At 45.1% G+C, this 16,232-nt stretch overlaps 1 protein-coding gene across 1 annotated transcript in view; it reads right to left on the reverse strand.

The window, feature by feature from the left end:
* The window catches only part of TTBK2 (tau tubulin kinase 2), a 237,559-nt gene that overhangs the window by 128,090 nt on the left and 93,237 nt on the right, over nt 1-16,232 (reverse strand). The window contains 1 exon segment of the mRNA XM_030214295.1: nt 5,474-5,578. Within this exon segment, the coding sequence (XP_030070155.1) occupies nt 5,474-5,578 (105 nt within the window).

The following is a 16,232-nucleotide window of genomic DNA, read 5'->3' on the forward strand; positions in this document are numbered from 1 at the left end:
CCGGCGCGACACTCCGCGAAGGAGCCGCGCGGGAAGAACGGCGCTTAACTTTAGCCGCTTTTGTGCCGTCGCCCAAATTAAGGGCGTTCATGGCATTAATGTCTCCCACCTCAAGGGCGGCCCAAGAAGAAGCCGTCCGAGCCGCGTGGCCGGCCAAGATGGCGGAGGCGAGCAGCGGGGGATGGGCGTTTATGGCGGGAAAAACCGCCACACCGGAGGAAGGACCGGGACACTCATCTGTCACGAAACTGTCACCCAACAAGGGCGAATCAGACTTTAAGACCCCCGCATCCCCTCTAGAAGCGCCCAAGCAATCCGGGGAGCGACTCTTTGCGCCCTCGCCCTCCGACGCCATAGGCCACGTGGAGATCAATCGGGGAACCCCCTGCCCGCTATAAAAAGGTAAAAATTACCTGCTTTCCGCTCCGAGCTGTAACGACCTGGTGTCCCAGTGAGTAGCTGCAATAAACGTTTAAATAAACGTCGAAATAAACGCCTTTAAGGACGTTCAAAATTTTTTTTTTTTTTTTTTTAAAAAGAGCCAGCGGGAGGGGGGGAGAAAAGGAGGGACCTGGCACCACCAGGTTTGCACTTGCTCAAGAAGAGCCCTCAACCCCAGGCACTCAACAAAACCTAAAAATTAGGCTTGGAGGCCTAGCCAGAGCTGCTGCTGTGTGTGACCACCACCTGCTGAGATAGAGAACATACTGAGGAGTTTCCGGCAGCACATGACCACATACATATAGGGAGGCAAAGTTTGCTCTCTATCTCCACCTGCTGGTAGATGGACACAACCCACCAGTCTATGGATTGATCAGCATGATGATATGGAAATAAAAAATTTAGCTAATGTTTCCGATTCTATGTATAGTATCTCCGTTTTTATTCCCGGTTTTGTTACTAACGGATTCATAACATGGAACAATTGTTTAGAGGCGTTTGCAGCCATTTGTATTTGTTTTGAAAAATAAGATGTTTTTGCAATTCTTAACTGTGTTATAAAATATTGCTGACACTGTTTACATTTATTTTTTTGTTCTATTGTCTTTCCTTTTCACCATAATCTTTCTGCTCTGCGTACCTGTTGTTTACATAATTTTAGTCCTGTGTGATACCATGGTTGAGAGTATTTCGTCTTTAAGTATACAGTGGTGGAAATAAGTATTTGATCCCTTGCTGATTTTGTAAGTTTGCCCACTGACAAAGACATGAGCAGCCCATAATTGAAGGGTAGGTTATTGGTAACAGTGAGAGATAGCACATCACAAATTAAATCCGGAAAATCACATTGTGGAAAGTATATGAATTTATTTGCATTCTGCAGAGGGAAATAAGTATTTGATCCCCCACCAACCAGTAAGAGATCTGGCCCCTACAGACCAGGTAGATGCTCCAAATCAACTCGTTACCTGCATGACAGACAGCTGTCGGCAATGGTCACCTGTATGAAAGACACCTGTCCCACAGACTCAGTGAATCAGTCAGACTCTAACCTCTACAAAATGGCCAAGAGCAAGGAGCTGTCTAAGGATGTCAGGGACAAGATCATACACCTGCACAAGGCTGAATGGGCTACAAAACCATCAGTAAGACGCTGGGCGAGAAGGAGACAACTGTTGGTGCCATAGTAAGAAAATGGAAGAAGTACAAAATGACTGTCAATTCGACAAAGATCTGGGCTCCACGCAAAATCTCACCTCGTGGGGTATCCTTGATCATGAGGAAGGTTAGAAATCAGCCTACAACTACAAGGGGGGAACTTGTCAATGATCTCAAGGCAGCGGGACCACTGTCACCACGAAAACCATTGGTAACACATTACGACATAACGGATTGCAATCCTGCAGTGCCCGCAAGGTCCCCCTGCTCCGGAAGGCACATGTGACGGCCCGTCTGAAGTTTGACAGTGAACACCTGGATGATGCCGAGAGTGATTGGGAGAAGGTGCTGTGGTCAGATGAGACAAAAATTGAGCTCTTTGGCATGAACTCACTCGCCGTGTTTGGAGGAAGAGAATGCTGCCTATGACCCAAAGAACACCGTCCCCACTGTCAAGCATGGAGGTGGAAATGTATGTTTTGGGGTGTTTCTCTGCTAAGGGCACAGGACTACTTCACCGCATCAATGGGAGAATGGATGGGGCCATGTACCCGTACAATTCTGAGTGACAACCTCCTTCCCTCCGCCAGGGCCTTAAAAATGGGTCGTGGCTGGGTCTTCCAGCACGACAATGACCCAAAACATACAGCCAAGGCAACAAAGGAGTGGCTCAGGAAGAAGCACATTAGGGTCATGGAGTGGCCTAGCCAGTCACCAGACCTTAATCCCATTGAAAACTTATGGAGGGAGCTGAAGCTGCGAGTTGCCAAGCGACAGCCCAGAACTCTTAATGATTTAGAGATGATCTGCAAAGAGGAGTGGACCAAAATTCCTCCTGTCATGTGTGCAAACCTCATCATCAACTACAGAAGACGTCTGACCGCTGTGCTTGCCAACAAGGGTTTTGCCACCAAGTATTAGGTCTTGTTTGCCAGAGGGATTAAATACTTATTTCCCTCTGCAGAATGCAAATAAATTCATATACTTTCCACAATGTGATTTTCCGGATTTAATTTGTGATGTGCTATCTCTCACTGTTACCAATAACCTACCCTTCAATTATGGGCTGCTCATGTCTTTGTCAGTGGGCAAACTTACAAAATCAGCAAGGGATCAAATACTTATTTCCACCACTGTATTTTTAGAAGCGATATTATCAAAAGCTGCCAAGAGTACCTGATTCCATATAGTAATCTGTTCCTCTATCGATGAATCAAAAACGTTTAATGAAAAAATTCCTGATAACGGAGGTAGGACAGAAGGATCTATCTTCCGAAGACTCCTGGTCTGGATATAAGATGGAGAAGATCTCTGTACTGATCCTTGTAACGATAATTTAAAATACAGAAAAAAATTATCTGACTATGAGACTGGAACAATTTCCTTCTTTACACATTTCACCTTATCTGGTATATCTGTCATAACTAGATCTAAATTATGTCCTGCTTTTTGAGTGGGTCCATTTACATATTGTGTTAAGCCAATATCTTTTAAAAATTTCGAAAATCTCATTGTCCGTGCTTGTTTCTGGTCAACTAAATGAATAGTAAAATCTTACACTATTATCAGATTTGGGAATTTCACAACTGCTTCTGCTATAGACTGATATATATTTTCCCAAGTTTCTGCTGTAACAGATGGAGCACAATAAAAAAAAAGAAGTGTATAAAAAGTAAAATTTACTGAACTTATTTTTAATAAAAGAAGTTCTGAATAAAAAAAGACCATGATCAGATATTTACTGTACTTTAATATTTGAAGCATAGATATATGCCAACCCCCCTCCCCGTTTACCCACTCGAGAGACATAACTTACTGAATAACCTGATGGTAAACATTGAAATAAATAAGATTCTTCTCCAGGAAGGAGCCAAATTTCTGTTAAAGCAAATAAGTCAAGCTGATAAGTTTGTATAAGGTCCATAATATAAGTATGTTTCCACTTTACAGACCGACAATTTATCATTGCTAAGGAAAAAGAAGAAAACGAAGAAGTATTTTCTAAATCTATCTTCTTAAACAATGGAAGCGATATTAGAAAATGGGACCTACAAGTAATATTTGTTTTCCGACTCGGCCGCCAGCCCCATTGTACTGGAATAGTTGAGGTCTCTGATGACATATCTAATATTGTATGAGGTGACATAGAAAGCATATAATATCAACATATAAAAGGAAATACTAGCCAACCAGCCTGTAAATGCTATCCCCTTTAACTCTCTTACCGGCTGTCTTACGTCTCGGTTTGTTGATCGTGTTTCCCACGTGCCAGTTGTAGCAATGGTAAAAAAAATTTAGCAGAGTGTCAAACATCTGCAACCCCTCGTCATACACCCCAAGGAGCACACCTAAGGAGCAGGATCTGCTCCTCAGGTGCGCTCTTCTGGCATGCACCCGACGCGCGCACCGCCACGGCAAGAGCGCCGCTGGTGTCCAGGTTTAAATAGTGAAAAGGACTTGCTTTGCTGTTGGAGGACGCTGTTACGTTGGTTACGTGACCCCGCCCGGTAACAGGAGCTATTTTAAGCAGGAAACTATCCAGGTAATCTACAAATGAAAACACAAAAAACAACAATTTTACAATCATTTCAAATTTCTAATAAGCAAACAGACAGAGCGCCGCTGGTGCCCAGGTTTAAATAGCAAAAAGGACTTGCTTTCCTGTTGGAGGATGCTGGTACGTGGGTGACGTGACCCCGCCCGGTAACAGGAGCTATTTTATGCAGGAAACTATCCAGGTAATTTTGTTGTCTGAGGACGCTGGTACGTGGGTCATGTGACCCCGCCCGGTAACAGGAGCTATTTTATGCAGGAAACTATCCAGGTAATTTTGCTGTCGGAGGACGCTGGTACGTGAGTCACGTGACCCCCACCTGGTAACAGGAGCTATTTTATGCAGGAAACTATCCAGGTAATTTTGCTGTCGGAGGACGCTGGTACGTGGGTCACGTGACCCCGCCTGGTAACAGGAGCTATTTTATGCAGGAAACTATCCAGGTAATTTTGCTGTCAGAGGACGCTGGTACGTGGGTCACGTGACCCCGCCCAGTAACAGGAGCTATTTTATGCTGGAAACTATCCAGGTAATCTACAAATGAAAACACAAAAAACAACAATTTTACAATCATTTCAGATGGTACAGGCAATGGAATATAGTATCTCAAAACCACCAAATGGGGGTCATGACTATTTATGGAACACCAGATGGAGGACCTCTTCCACTGTTTGTTATAAAGATTTGATTGATGAATTCACTATGCACCCGCTGATGCTGATACTGAGAGGATATTCGGTTTAGATATATGTTTTATCAACACTGGCACCTGTCTCTGCTACTTCAAAATACTTGAAAACTGGACTGCTACAACATATTCATTGCTCAGGAAAAGTTTTAGTATATGGCAGGCAGGGAGGGTGATGCCATGATGTGTAATTGACGAGAGTCTCGTTTGCTTTTCAACAGCCAGTAAAAGGCACAGCGTCACTGAAATATTGAGAACTAAAATATTAATTTAAATTAGTTATAAAATTTAACATATCTGGATATTAGTGTAAGGTGTGGGTTTATGTAAATATAAAACATTTCTTAAACCCAGAGTACGGTGATACCTCAGCATTAATATTTATTAAATTTTAACTGCCAGATCCAACTATCTTCCACTTCATTTCCTGAAATGTGTTTCTCCAAATTTATATTTTAGATACTGCAAGCAGTGTATGTGATTTGAAACAATGCAAAACATCTGTTTGCTCATTTACATATTTGCCAAACCTGTATCACATACCATGTAAAATGAGTATCTTGTTGGCAGACTGGAAGGACCATACAGGTCTTAATCTGCCGTCATTTACTATGATATATATGAATTCTTACCGGTCTCACATCTCCACATGAATTCGTAAATTGTCGAGCAAGGCCAAAGTCCAGCATGTAGCATTTTCGACAGGTACTAGGGAAACGGCCCATGGCAAAGTTAGACTAGGAAAATTAAAAAAAAAAAAAAAAAAAGATTTATAACATGCATTTGTACCATTTTAAGAACTTTTTATCCACACAATCCTCTGTCAACTCACCAGTGCTGTTACCTGGGGCCAGGGGCGTAGCTAGACACCGAATTTTGGGTGGGCCTGGGCCCAAGATGGGTGGGCAGAAGAACCCCGCCTCATCCCACAGATGATGTGGTCTCTCCTTTTCTCACCTGCATACCATATGGTCTGTCAAACATTCTCCCCCCCCCCCCCCCCCCCCCCCACATACCTTTTAAATAGCAGATTTTCACCAGCAACAGGCAGCAACTAATACACACTGCTGATGTTGGCTCCATACCCTTCCCTCCGATGCAACTTTCTGTTTCCGCCTAGGCAAGAATACATCAGAGCGAAGACTATGGGGCTGGTGTAAGCAGTATGCATCAGTCACTGCTCACTGCAGGTGAAGATCTGCTATTTACAAGGTATGCAGGAGGGACAGTTGTTGAGAGTTTTCGGCTGGTGGGGCTTGGGGATCACTGCCAGCCACATTATAGCTATGCTGGTACTGGGTGGGCCTGAGCCCACCCAAGCCCACCCTTGGCTACGCCACTGCCTGGGGCAATATTTTTTTGGTAGTACAATCTAAGCCTATGTAATACTTATCAACTAAAAGATTAGAAGGATAGATATATTTGTTCCTTATGTGTGTTTCTACTTTAACTTGGCTCAAGTTTGAAATGAGCTGTTTTTACAACCGACAATTTTAAATTGCGTTACATTATTTTGCAGCAAAATCTGTGTAAGTCTAATAGGGGCATTTTCAAAAGGACATCCAAGTCAGAATACAGATGTCCAGTATATAACATCCAATATGGATGTTCATCTCACATTTAGTTTCCAACAGGAAATACATCAGGATTTCCTGTTCAAAAATATGTGAGATGGACGTCCGTGTGCTGAGGATGTCCAGCATGAAATGTCATTTTACAAACATAAGTCCTACATATGAAAGGCAAATCAGCAGGGATGGTCACAGAGATGTCCCTTCAGAGCACAGGAGGAACCCAGTGGTTAGTGTAGTGGACTTTAAACCAAGGGACCCAGGTACAAATCCCACTTTAACTCTTGTTTTATAATTGTGAGCCCTCCAGAAACAGAAAAATATATACTGTAGTAAAATATTTAGACACAGTAGGTACAGCAAAGATACTTACCTGTAGCAGGTATTCTCCGAGGACAGCAGGCTTGCTTCTTTTCACAAGTGGGGTAGACGCCACTCCTGCGTCGCCCAGTTCGGCAAACATGCCATAGAAAAATCGAGATATTCTTGGAGAGCGAGAAGCGCTCCAGCATGCATGCGCGACTGTCTTCCCGCCCGTAGCGCAAACGCAGTTTAATACAAAAGCAAAAAAAAAAAACCTAAATAAAACATAAAAAAGGACAAATCCAAGGGGAGGTGGGCGGGATTGTGAGAATAAGAAGCCTGCTGCCCTTGGAGAGTACGTGCTACAGGTAAGCATCTTTGCTTTCTCCAAAGACAATCAGACTTGCTTCTTATCACAAGTGGGGAATCCCTAGCATCCAGGCTCACCCAAAACGAACAATTGGTCAATTGGGCCTTGCAACAGCGAGGACTTAATGCAGATTAACCTGAAACTATATACAAACTAGCTGAGAGTGCAGCCTGGAACAGAATAAAATGGGCCTAGGAGGGTGGCGTTGGATTCTAGACCCCAAACAGATTCTGCAGCACTGGCTGCCCAAACCGACTGTCATGTCAGGCGTTCTGCTCTAGGCAGTAATGAGATGGAAGCTCTAGGCAGTAGTGAGATGGAGGCTGACCTCAAGTGGGCTACCGACTTAGCCATGGCTCTAACATTATGAGCATGACTCTCCAAAATCAGCCCAGACTGGGCATAAGCGAAGGGAATGCAATCTGCTAGCTAACTGGATATAGTGCCTTTCCCAATGGCGACCCCTCATCCTGTTGGGATCAAAAGAAACAAAAAGTTGGGCAGACTGTCTGAAGGGCTTCATCTGCTCCACGTAAAAGGCCAATGCTCTCTTGCAGTCCAAGGTGTGCAAGCTGCTTTTGCCAGGATGAGCATGAGGTCGGGGAAAGAATGTTGGTAAGACAATCGACTGGTTCAGATGGAATTCTGACACCACCTTCAACAGGAACTTAGGGTGCGTGCGGAGGACTAATCTGTTGTGATGAAACTTAGTATAAGGTGCACCCACTACTAAGGCCTGAAGCTCACTGACCCTACGAGCTGAAGTAACAGCCACCAAACAACCTTCCAGGTCAAGTACTTCAGATGGCAGGAATTCAGTGGCTCAAAAGGAGCTTTCATCAGCTGGGTGAGCTCAATGTTGAGATTCCATGACACTGGTGGAGGTTTGACAGGGGGCTTTGACAAAAGCAAATCTCTCATGAAGCGAATTAGAGACTATCCAAAGATGGGCTTACTTTCTACACACTGATGATAAAAACTAATTGCACTAAGGTGAACCCTTACTGAGTTGGTCTTGAGACCAGACTCTGGTAAGTGTAGAAGGTATTCAAGCAGGGTTTGTATAGGACAAGAAAGGGGATCTATGGCCTTGCTGTCACAACAGATGGCAAATCTCCTCCATTTGAAAGAGTAACATCTCTTAGTGGAATCTTTCCTGGAAGCAAGCAAGACTTGGGAGACACCCTCCGAAAGACCCAAGGAAGCAAAGTCTAGGCTCTCAACATCCAGGCCGTGACAGCCAGAGACTGGAGGCTCAGATGTAGAAATGACCCCTTGTTCTGTGTAATGAGGGTCGGAAAACACTCCAATCTCCACGGCTATTCGCAGGACAATTCCAGAAGAAGAGGGAACTATATCTGCCGCAGCCAGTACGGTGCGATCAGAATCATGGTTCCCTAGTCTTGCTTGAGTTTCAACAAAGTTTTTTCCCACCAGAGGTATCGGAGGATACGCATAAAGAAGGCCTGTCCCCCAAAGTAGAAGGAAGGCATCTGACGCTAATCTGTCATAGGCCTGAAGCCTGGAAGAGAATTGAGGGACCTTGTGGTTGATCTGAGTGGCAAAAAGATCTACTGAGAGTGTGCCTCACGATCGGAAGATTTGTAGGCTATGCCCATATTTAGAGTCCACTCGTGTGGTTGCATTATCCTGCTCAGCCTGTTGGCCAGGTCGTTTAAACCTGCCAGATAAGTGGCTTGGAGAAACATGCTGTGTTGGTGAGCCCAATGCCACATCTGGATGGCTTCCTGACACAGAGGGCGACACCTGGTGCCCCCCTGCTTGTTGGTGTAATACATTGCAGCCTGTCTGTTTGAATTAGAATAATTTGGTGGGACAGCCAATCTCTGAAAGCCTTTAAGAGCGTTCCAGATCCCTTGGAGCTCCAGAAGATTGATCTGAAGATTTGTTTCCTGGAGGGACCAAGATCCTTGAGTGTGAAGCCATCTACATGAGCTCCCCATCCCAGGAGAGATGCACCCATAGTCAGCACCTTTTGTGGCTGAGGAATTTGGAATGGAAATCCTGTCCACCATTGATGAGAGCATACCAGCTCCAGGGAGACTTGGATAACATCCTCTAGAGAATCCCCATGGCTTGGTACCACTGAGATGCTAGGGTCCATTGAGCAGATCTCATGTGAAGGTGTGCCATGGGCATACACTGTGGAAGACATGTGGCCCAACAATCTCAACATCTGCCAAACCTTGGACACTAGGGAGACCACATTGTCCACCTGCATCTCCGGGAGGTAGACTCGAACAGTCCTCGTACTGAGCAGGGCTCCTATGAACTCCAATTGTTGAACAGGATGGAGATGGGACTTGGGGTAGTTTATAATGAACCCCAGTAGCTCCAGCATCCAAAGTCATCCGCATGGACTCCCGAGCACCGCTCTCCGAGGTGCTCTTCACCAGTCAATCATCGAGATAAGGGAACACATGAACTCCCAGTTTGTGTAGCGACGCTGTGACTACCGCATGATACTTGGTAAAGAACCTGGGAGCTCACGCGAGGCAAAAGGGTAACACGCGGTACTGAAAGTGATGTGTTCCCAGCTGAAACCAAAGATACTGCCAGTGGGCTAGAAGTATCGGGATGTGTGTATATGCGTCCTTCAAGTCCAGAGAGCATAGCCAATCGTTTTCCTGAATCATAGGAAGAAGGGTGTCTAAGGAAACCATCCTGAACTTTTCGTAGACTAAGAATTTGTTCATAGTCCTTAGGTCTAGGATGGGGCACCCCCCCCATCTTTTTCTGCACAAGGAAATACCTGGAATAGAATCCTTGCCCTCGTTCCCCTGGTGGAACGGCTTTGACTGCATGGGCCTTTAGAAGGACGGAGAGTTCTTCTGCAAGCATCTGTTTGTGCTGAGAGCGAAGAATGAGCTCTAGATGGACAATTTGGAGGTTTGGAAAGCAAATTGGGGGTGTATCCGAGTCAGACTATTTGAACCGCTGGTCAGAGGTTATGAGAGGCCACCTTTGGTGAAAAACCTTTAACCTCCCCCCCGACCAACAAGTCATTGGGGACGGACACTTTGCGGCTAAACTCTGCTCGAGCCAGTCAAAAGCTCATCCCTTGCTTCTGCTGGGGAGCAGCAGGGGCCTCAGGCGCACACTGTTGACAAGAACGAGCATGCTGGGGTTGAGCCTGAGCAGGCTGGCGGGCCGCAGGAGTGCATCTACGCCTACAGCAGTAGGGAGAACTCTGCGATTTGCCAAAATACCTCCTGGACGAGAAGGCAGTTGCAGAAAATTCCTGGTGGGAGAGAGAAGATATAGTATCAGTGTGCTTCTTGATTTGGTCAGCAACCTCCTCACCCGTCTCAAAAAAAAGGCTATCCCCCAGTAATGGGCATCCGCCAACCTCTGCTGAACAGAATGCTCCAGGTAATAAACATGCAGCCATGAGAGTTTGTGCATTGCTACACCTTGGGCAGAGATCCTGGATGCCACGTTAAGGGGCTCATTTTCAAAGCACTTAGACTTACAAAGTTCCATAGACTACTATGGAACTTTGTAAATCTAAGTGCTTTGAAAATACGCCTCTAAGTGTCCTAAGTGCCCCTGGCCAAAAACTTGCGACACGCCTTCTGCTGCTTGACCAACTGATGAAATGGCTCAGCCTGCTCCGGAGGAAGTGCATCGAACAAGTCTGACAGCTGCAGCACAGAATTTCGCAAGTACACGCTCATGAATAGCTGGTACAACTGGACACGAGTGATGAGCATAGAGGCCTGATACATCTTTCTCCCAAAAGAGTCCAGATCCTAGCTTCTCTGCCTGGGGGAGCCGAGGCATGGTCCCTAGTACTCCTGACTCTCTTGAGAGCAGTCCACCCCCATGGAATCATGAGGTAACTGAGACCTCACAAAGCCAGGTTCCCCGTGAATCCAATACTGGGTATCAATTTTCTTGGGGACCACAGGGACAGACAGAAGGGAAACCCCGTTCCATACGAGGAGTGCCTTGAGTACCTCGTGGAGAGGAGTTGTTACTGTCTCCTTAAGAGGGGAGGCGTAGTCCAGGACCTCGAGCATCTTAGCCCTGGGCTCATCCTCCACTTCCACGGGGAATGGAATGGCCCGTACAAAAGAGGTGAAAGAGAGGCTCTCAGGTGAAGACAGTCTCCTCTCAGGTGCAGGGGAAGGCTCAGAAGGAATCCCATAGAAATCATCGGAGAAGTACCTGTTCCTCCTCGGTGTCGTATAGAACCTCCCTAAGGGATGTCCGAGACCGAGCCCGCCTCGATGACGAGGAGCCACATCCTCAAGAGCTTCCTTCACCAACGTTGAAGGGGTACTGGCCTGGGTGGCAGATGACACAGGGGCCACAAGTGGTGCTAGCGTTGGAGGCCGCACGGCAGGCTGAGGGCCAGGTGGTGCCGCAGCGGGAAGTATGGCAGGCACAAGCACCCCCGATACCGACACACATCGCTGCTTAAGGCCATCCAAAAGCTGAGGGAGCAGCAAGGCCTGGATGCGCTCATCGAGAGCTGCCATAGGGAAAGACTGTGGGGTCAGCCGGAGTGCAGGCTGCAGAACCTCTGGGGCCGGTGCGGGAGCAAGGTCTCGGCTGCTTTGAGATGCATGTGTCGACACCTCTTGAATGGAGGGGGAGCAGTCCTCCCAGCGCTGAAGCTTCTCGGGTGCTGGATCCCTCAGCGAAGTTCCAGAACCAAGCATTTTTATTTATTTATTTTTGTTACATTTGTACCCCGTGCTTTCCCACTCATGGCAGGCTCAATGCGGCTTACATATTGTATACAGGTACTTATTTGTACCTGGGGCAATGGAGGGTTAAGTGACTTGCCCAGAGTCACAAAGAGCTGCCTGTGCCTGAAGTGAGAATCGAACTCAGTTCCTCAGTTCCCCAGGACCAAAGTCCACCACCCTAACCACTAGGCCACTCCTCCACTCCACTCCATTGATGGAGATCGGTGACAGTGCTTCTTGGCCTTCGCCCGATGTACATCACCCATGTTCCTTGGTGCTGACGAGGACAATGTTGAATCCTCGTGTCACCTCGGGGTCAGGTCTGACGATGGACGGTCCCGGGGGGGCCTGCGTAGCAGGAGGCCTCGAGACAGGTGGAGACTCACTCAATGCCTCATTGCTCCCAGTGTCTCAGAGTCTTGGTGCAACAGTCGAAGTTGACACCTCAGACCTCGATGCCGAAGAACCTGACCGGGTTCCAAAATTTTCTCGCGCTGAGCCTCCCAGGAAACCTGGGTCCTTTTCTTCATACGAAGACAAAGGACACAGTTGGCAGGCCTATGGTCGGGCCAAAGGCACTGAAGTCACCAAGAATGTGTGTCCTTTCCCAAGATGGTCCGGTTGCACCGGGTACAACGCTTGAAGCCACTGGGAGTTTTCGTGGACATTGAAGGAAAAATCACTTCGGCCAAATTTAAAGTCATGATGGTGCTTGAAAAAAGGGGAAGGCACACAAGAAGAGACCCAACCGAGGAGATCTAAAAATGGCCCGCGTTGAAAAAAGAAAGGAAACTTAGACACAGGGCAAAACTAAGAAAGTAATGGCCCTTTAAGAAACAAAACAAAAGGAAGGGAAGTGGGTAGGAAAAAAATGCCGAAAGGCACTCAAAAATCGCTCTAACCGGGTGTGCGAGAAGCAGGCAGAAACGCAGCCGTTTCTCACACGGAAAAAATGAAACTGAGCCGGCGCATTTATGCTGCAGGTAGGAAGACACTTGCGCGATGGAGTGCTGCTCGCGCTCTAAAATCTCTCGATTTTTCTTGTTGTTTTTTTTTTTAATTTTTTTTTTATTAATTTCAATAAAGATCAACTCTTCAACAATCCAATCATATTCAAAGTAGTTATAGAAACAAACATTCTTAACAGTCATTGTGCTTATCAAAATCTCTTGTTCTTAATTTCTTCCCTCTATCCCTCCCCCCTCCCCTACATCACCTCCCTACCCTCCCAACCTTCCCCCGCCTCACATTTTCTTCCCGATCTTTCACCCCTATCCCCTTAGATCAGTTAAGCGGGGTATCTGAGGTAATACACGAGGATGCCCACTGTTCATACTGTTCCCATGTTTTACAATGGGTAGCCAACTGTCCCGTACGTAGAGCGGTAATCTCTCGATTTTTCTATGGCATGTTTGCTGAGCTGGGCGACGCGGGAGAGGCGTCTACCTCACTTGTGAGAAGAAGCAAGCCTGCTTGCCCTTGGGGAATTTTCCATTTCTGGAGGCTCACAATAACAAAAACAAACAAACAAAAAAAATTTTTAAGTGTTAAAGTGGGATTTGAAACTGGATCCTTGGTTTAAGGCAGCATTGTGCGATAATGAGTTACTAGTAATTAATTACTGCAGTCAATTATTTTCTTGCAGTAATTAATAAAGTAGTTAACTACTTTTTCACTATCCCAGTAACTGTAATTAATTACTTTTGAAGAGTAACTAGAACAACATGACATGACAGAGGATGTGGTTGGCATGAGTTGGTCAAACCTCCTTGAAATAATCATCAAGAGATAAAGTTATGCAAAATTCACATTGGGGCTATGTGTAAGATGGATATTTTCCCTCTTCATGTACCATAAGGCTTTTACCATACATACTCTTGGATGTGGTACTGGTAAAGGGAAAGCAATTAGTTAATCTAAGAAGAAATCAATTAACTTTCCTAAATGAGTAATTTAATTACTGTAACTAATTACTTTAAGCTGAGAAATAACTAGTAACTGTAATTACTTTTGAAGAGTAACTAGAACAACACTTTAAAAGACCACTGCAATAACCACTAGGCTACTCAGACTTGCTTCCTGCTTTGCTAAGAATGCCCATAATTCCTGGAGCTGTCACAGAGGCTGGTATTCCATTTCAGTTTCACTTTAGAGAAGAGGAAGGGGAACAGCAACCACTGGAGGCTTAAGGAGGTGTCATGTCTTAATCCCTTCAGTGATTAGCTGCTCAATCAGAGCACCTTTTTGTAACCTGAACATGACTTAGGACATCCTTCTTTTTAGACTTGGACGTTTCTTCCCATTCAGTTATTGCTGATAGACATCCTGATTTTGGGCCCTCCTTAGTCCTGCCCAAAACAGGTCCCATTGCTATTTGGATGTACTGCACCTTTGGATGTCCCTTTTCTGCCTTTGCAATATCAGGATTTGTATGTTTCAAGCACACGGACACCCATTTGGACATTTTGAGACATTCATATTCTTCAAAATAAGCTCGTAAGGCTTTTTAACTAAAAGAAAGATTAAGCATCTGTTTCTGGAATGACAGCATAAGAACAGAAACAAGTTCAATATCCTGGGGTCTAAGACGAGTAGAAATGTAGACAAACATCTATGCTGAAGTGGTCCATAATTCAGAAAAATTCACTAAGCCATTTCTTTTCTCTCTCCAACCCCTTCTTTAAAAATCCCTTTTTAAAAATGTACTGAAATGTCAAACAATTTTTGCAAGCAAACATAGCTTGGAGGAAGAAACAGTTAAGCACACAAAATAAGATAAGGAAATAATAAAGGCAAAATAAAGTCTTAAGCTTTTAGTCCTCAATTTAATGGGGGACAGGTGAAATAAAGAAACATACTTAAGAAAAAGTTAAAAGAAAAGGGTATTAAGAATGACTCTGAACAGGAGTATACTAACTGTAACTAATTACTGGCATTTAAATTCTTTTGACGGAGTAGAAGTCACAGGATTCACAACAGGTTTAGCATCCAGAAAAGCTCTCAATTGTTTCTACTCTAGATTTATTTACTAGATCTTTAGAGACGGGAGAGGTTCTGCAGGATTGGAAACGAGCAGATGTGGTTCCTCTTCACAAAAGTGGAGACAGGGAAGAAGTGAGAAACTGACATGAGACCGGTAAGTCTCATGTCAGTGGTAGGAAAAATAATGGGAGTTGCTGCTGAAAGAAAGGCAACATGGCTTTACCAAAGGAAAATCCTGCCAAACGAATCTTATTGATTTCTTTGACTGGGTGACCAAAGAACTGGATGAAGAACGTGTGCTAGATGTAATCTAATTGGATTTCAGCAAAGCCTTTGATACGGTCCCCCACAGAAGACTTGTGAATAAACTGAAAGGGCTGAACTTGGGATCGAAAGTGGTGAACTGCATAGGTAACTGGTTGACCGACAGGAGGCAGAGGGTGGTGGTAAATGGAATCTGCTCGTAGGATAGGAAGGTGAGAAGTGGAGTTCCTCTGGGGTCGGTGCTGGGGCCTATTCTGTTTAATATATTTGTGAGAGATATTGCTGAAGGGTTGGAAGTAAAGGTTTGCCTTTTTGCGGATGACACGAAGATAGCCAATAGAGTGGATACCCTTGAGGGAGTAGCAACAATGAGCGGGGATCTCCAAACATTAGAAGAATGGTCAAGGGTCTGGCAGTTAAAATTCAACAAAAATCATACAAAGAAACCACTCCACTAAAAAAAATGAAGATAAACAGTGCAATGTGTATAACAAATAATTTTTTTCTTTTTTTGTTTGCTAATACTGCTCAGTAGGAGGGGATGTGTCACGGGACTCTCTCGCAGTATGTTACTGCTAACACCCCTTAAAACATCATCGCACACCTTCCTACCATATCCGCACAGTGTTCTAAGCATTTCATTATGATAATGATGAATTTGTACTTAGCTTATTCAGGAGTACAGGGAGTCACTGTTAGATCGAAAGTCCTGTGGGGATCCCCATCCGTGATAGTGACTAAAATTATAACAGTAGTAAACACTACTCCCTAAAATAGGGATTAAAGTCCAGCATCCAAGATGTTATTTGTTGCAGGTTAAAATTCAACGCCAAGAAGTGCAGAGTGATGCACTTGGGGTACAGAAGCCCAAAAGAGAGATACCAAATAGGAAGGGAGAGATTAGTAAGGTCGACTCAGGACAGAGACCTTGGGGTGTTGGTGTCTGAGGATATGAAGGTGAAGAAACAATGTGACAAGGCGACGGCCGTGGCCAGAAGGATGCTAGGTTGCATAGAGAGGGGTATAGCCAGCAGAAGAAAGGAGGTGTTGATGCCCCTCTACAAGTCGTTGGTGAGGCCCCACTTGAAGTACTGTGTTCAGTTTTGGAGTCCGTATCTTGCGAAAGGTGTAAAAAGACTGAAGAGGTGCAAAGAAAAGCTACAAAAATGGTATAAGATCTGCA

Source organism: Microcaecilia unicolor, chromosome 9 (assembly GCF_901765095.1).
Source record: "Microcaecilia unicolor chromosome 9, aMicUni1.1, whole genome shotgun sequence".
NCBI classification, from domain to species: Eukaryota; Metazoa; Chordata; class Amphibia; order Gymnophiona; family Siphonopidae; genus Microcaecilia; species Microcaecilia unicolor.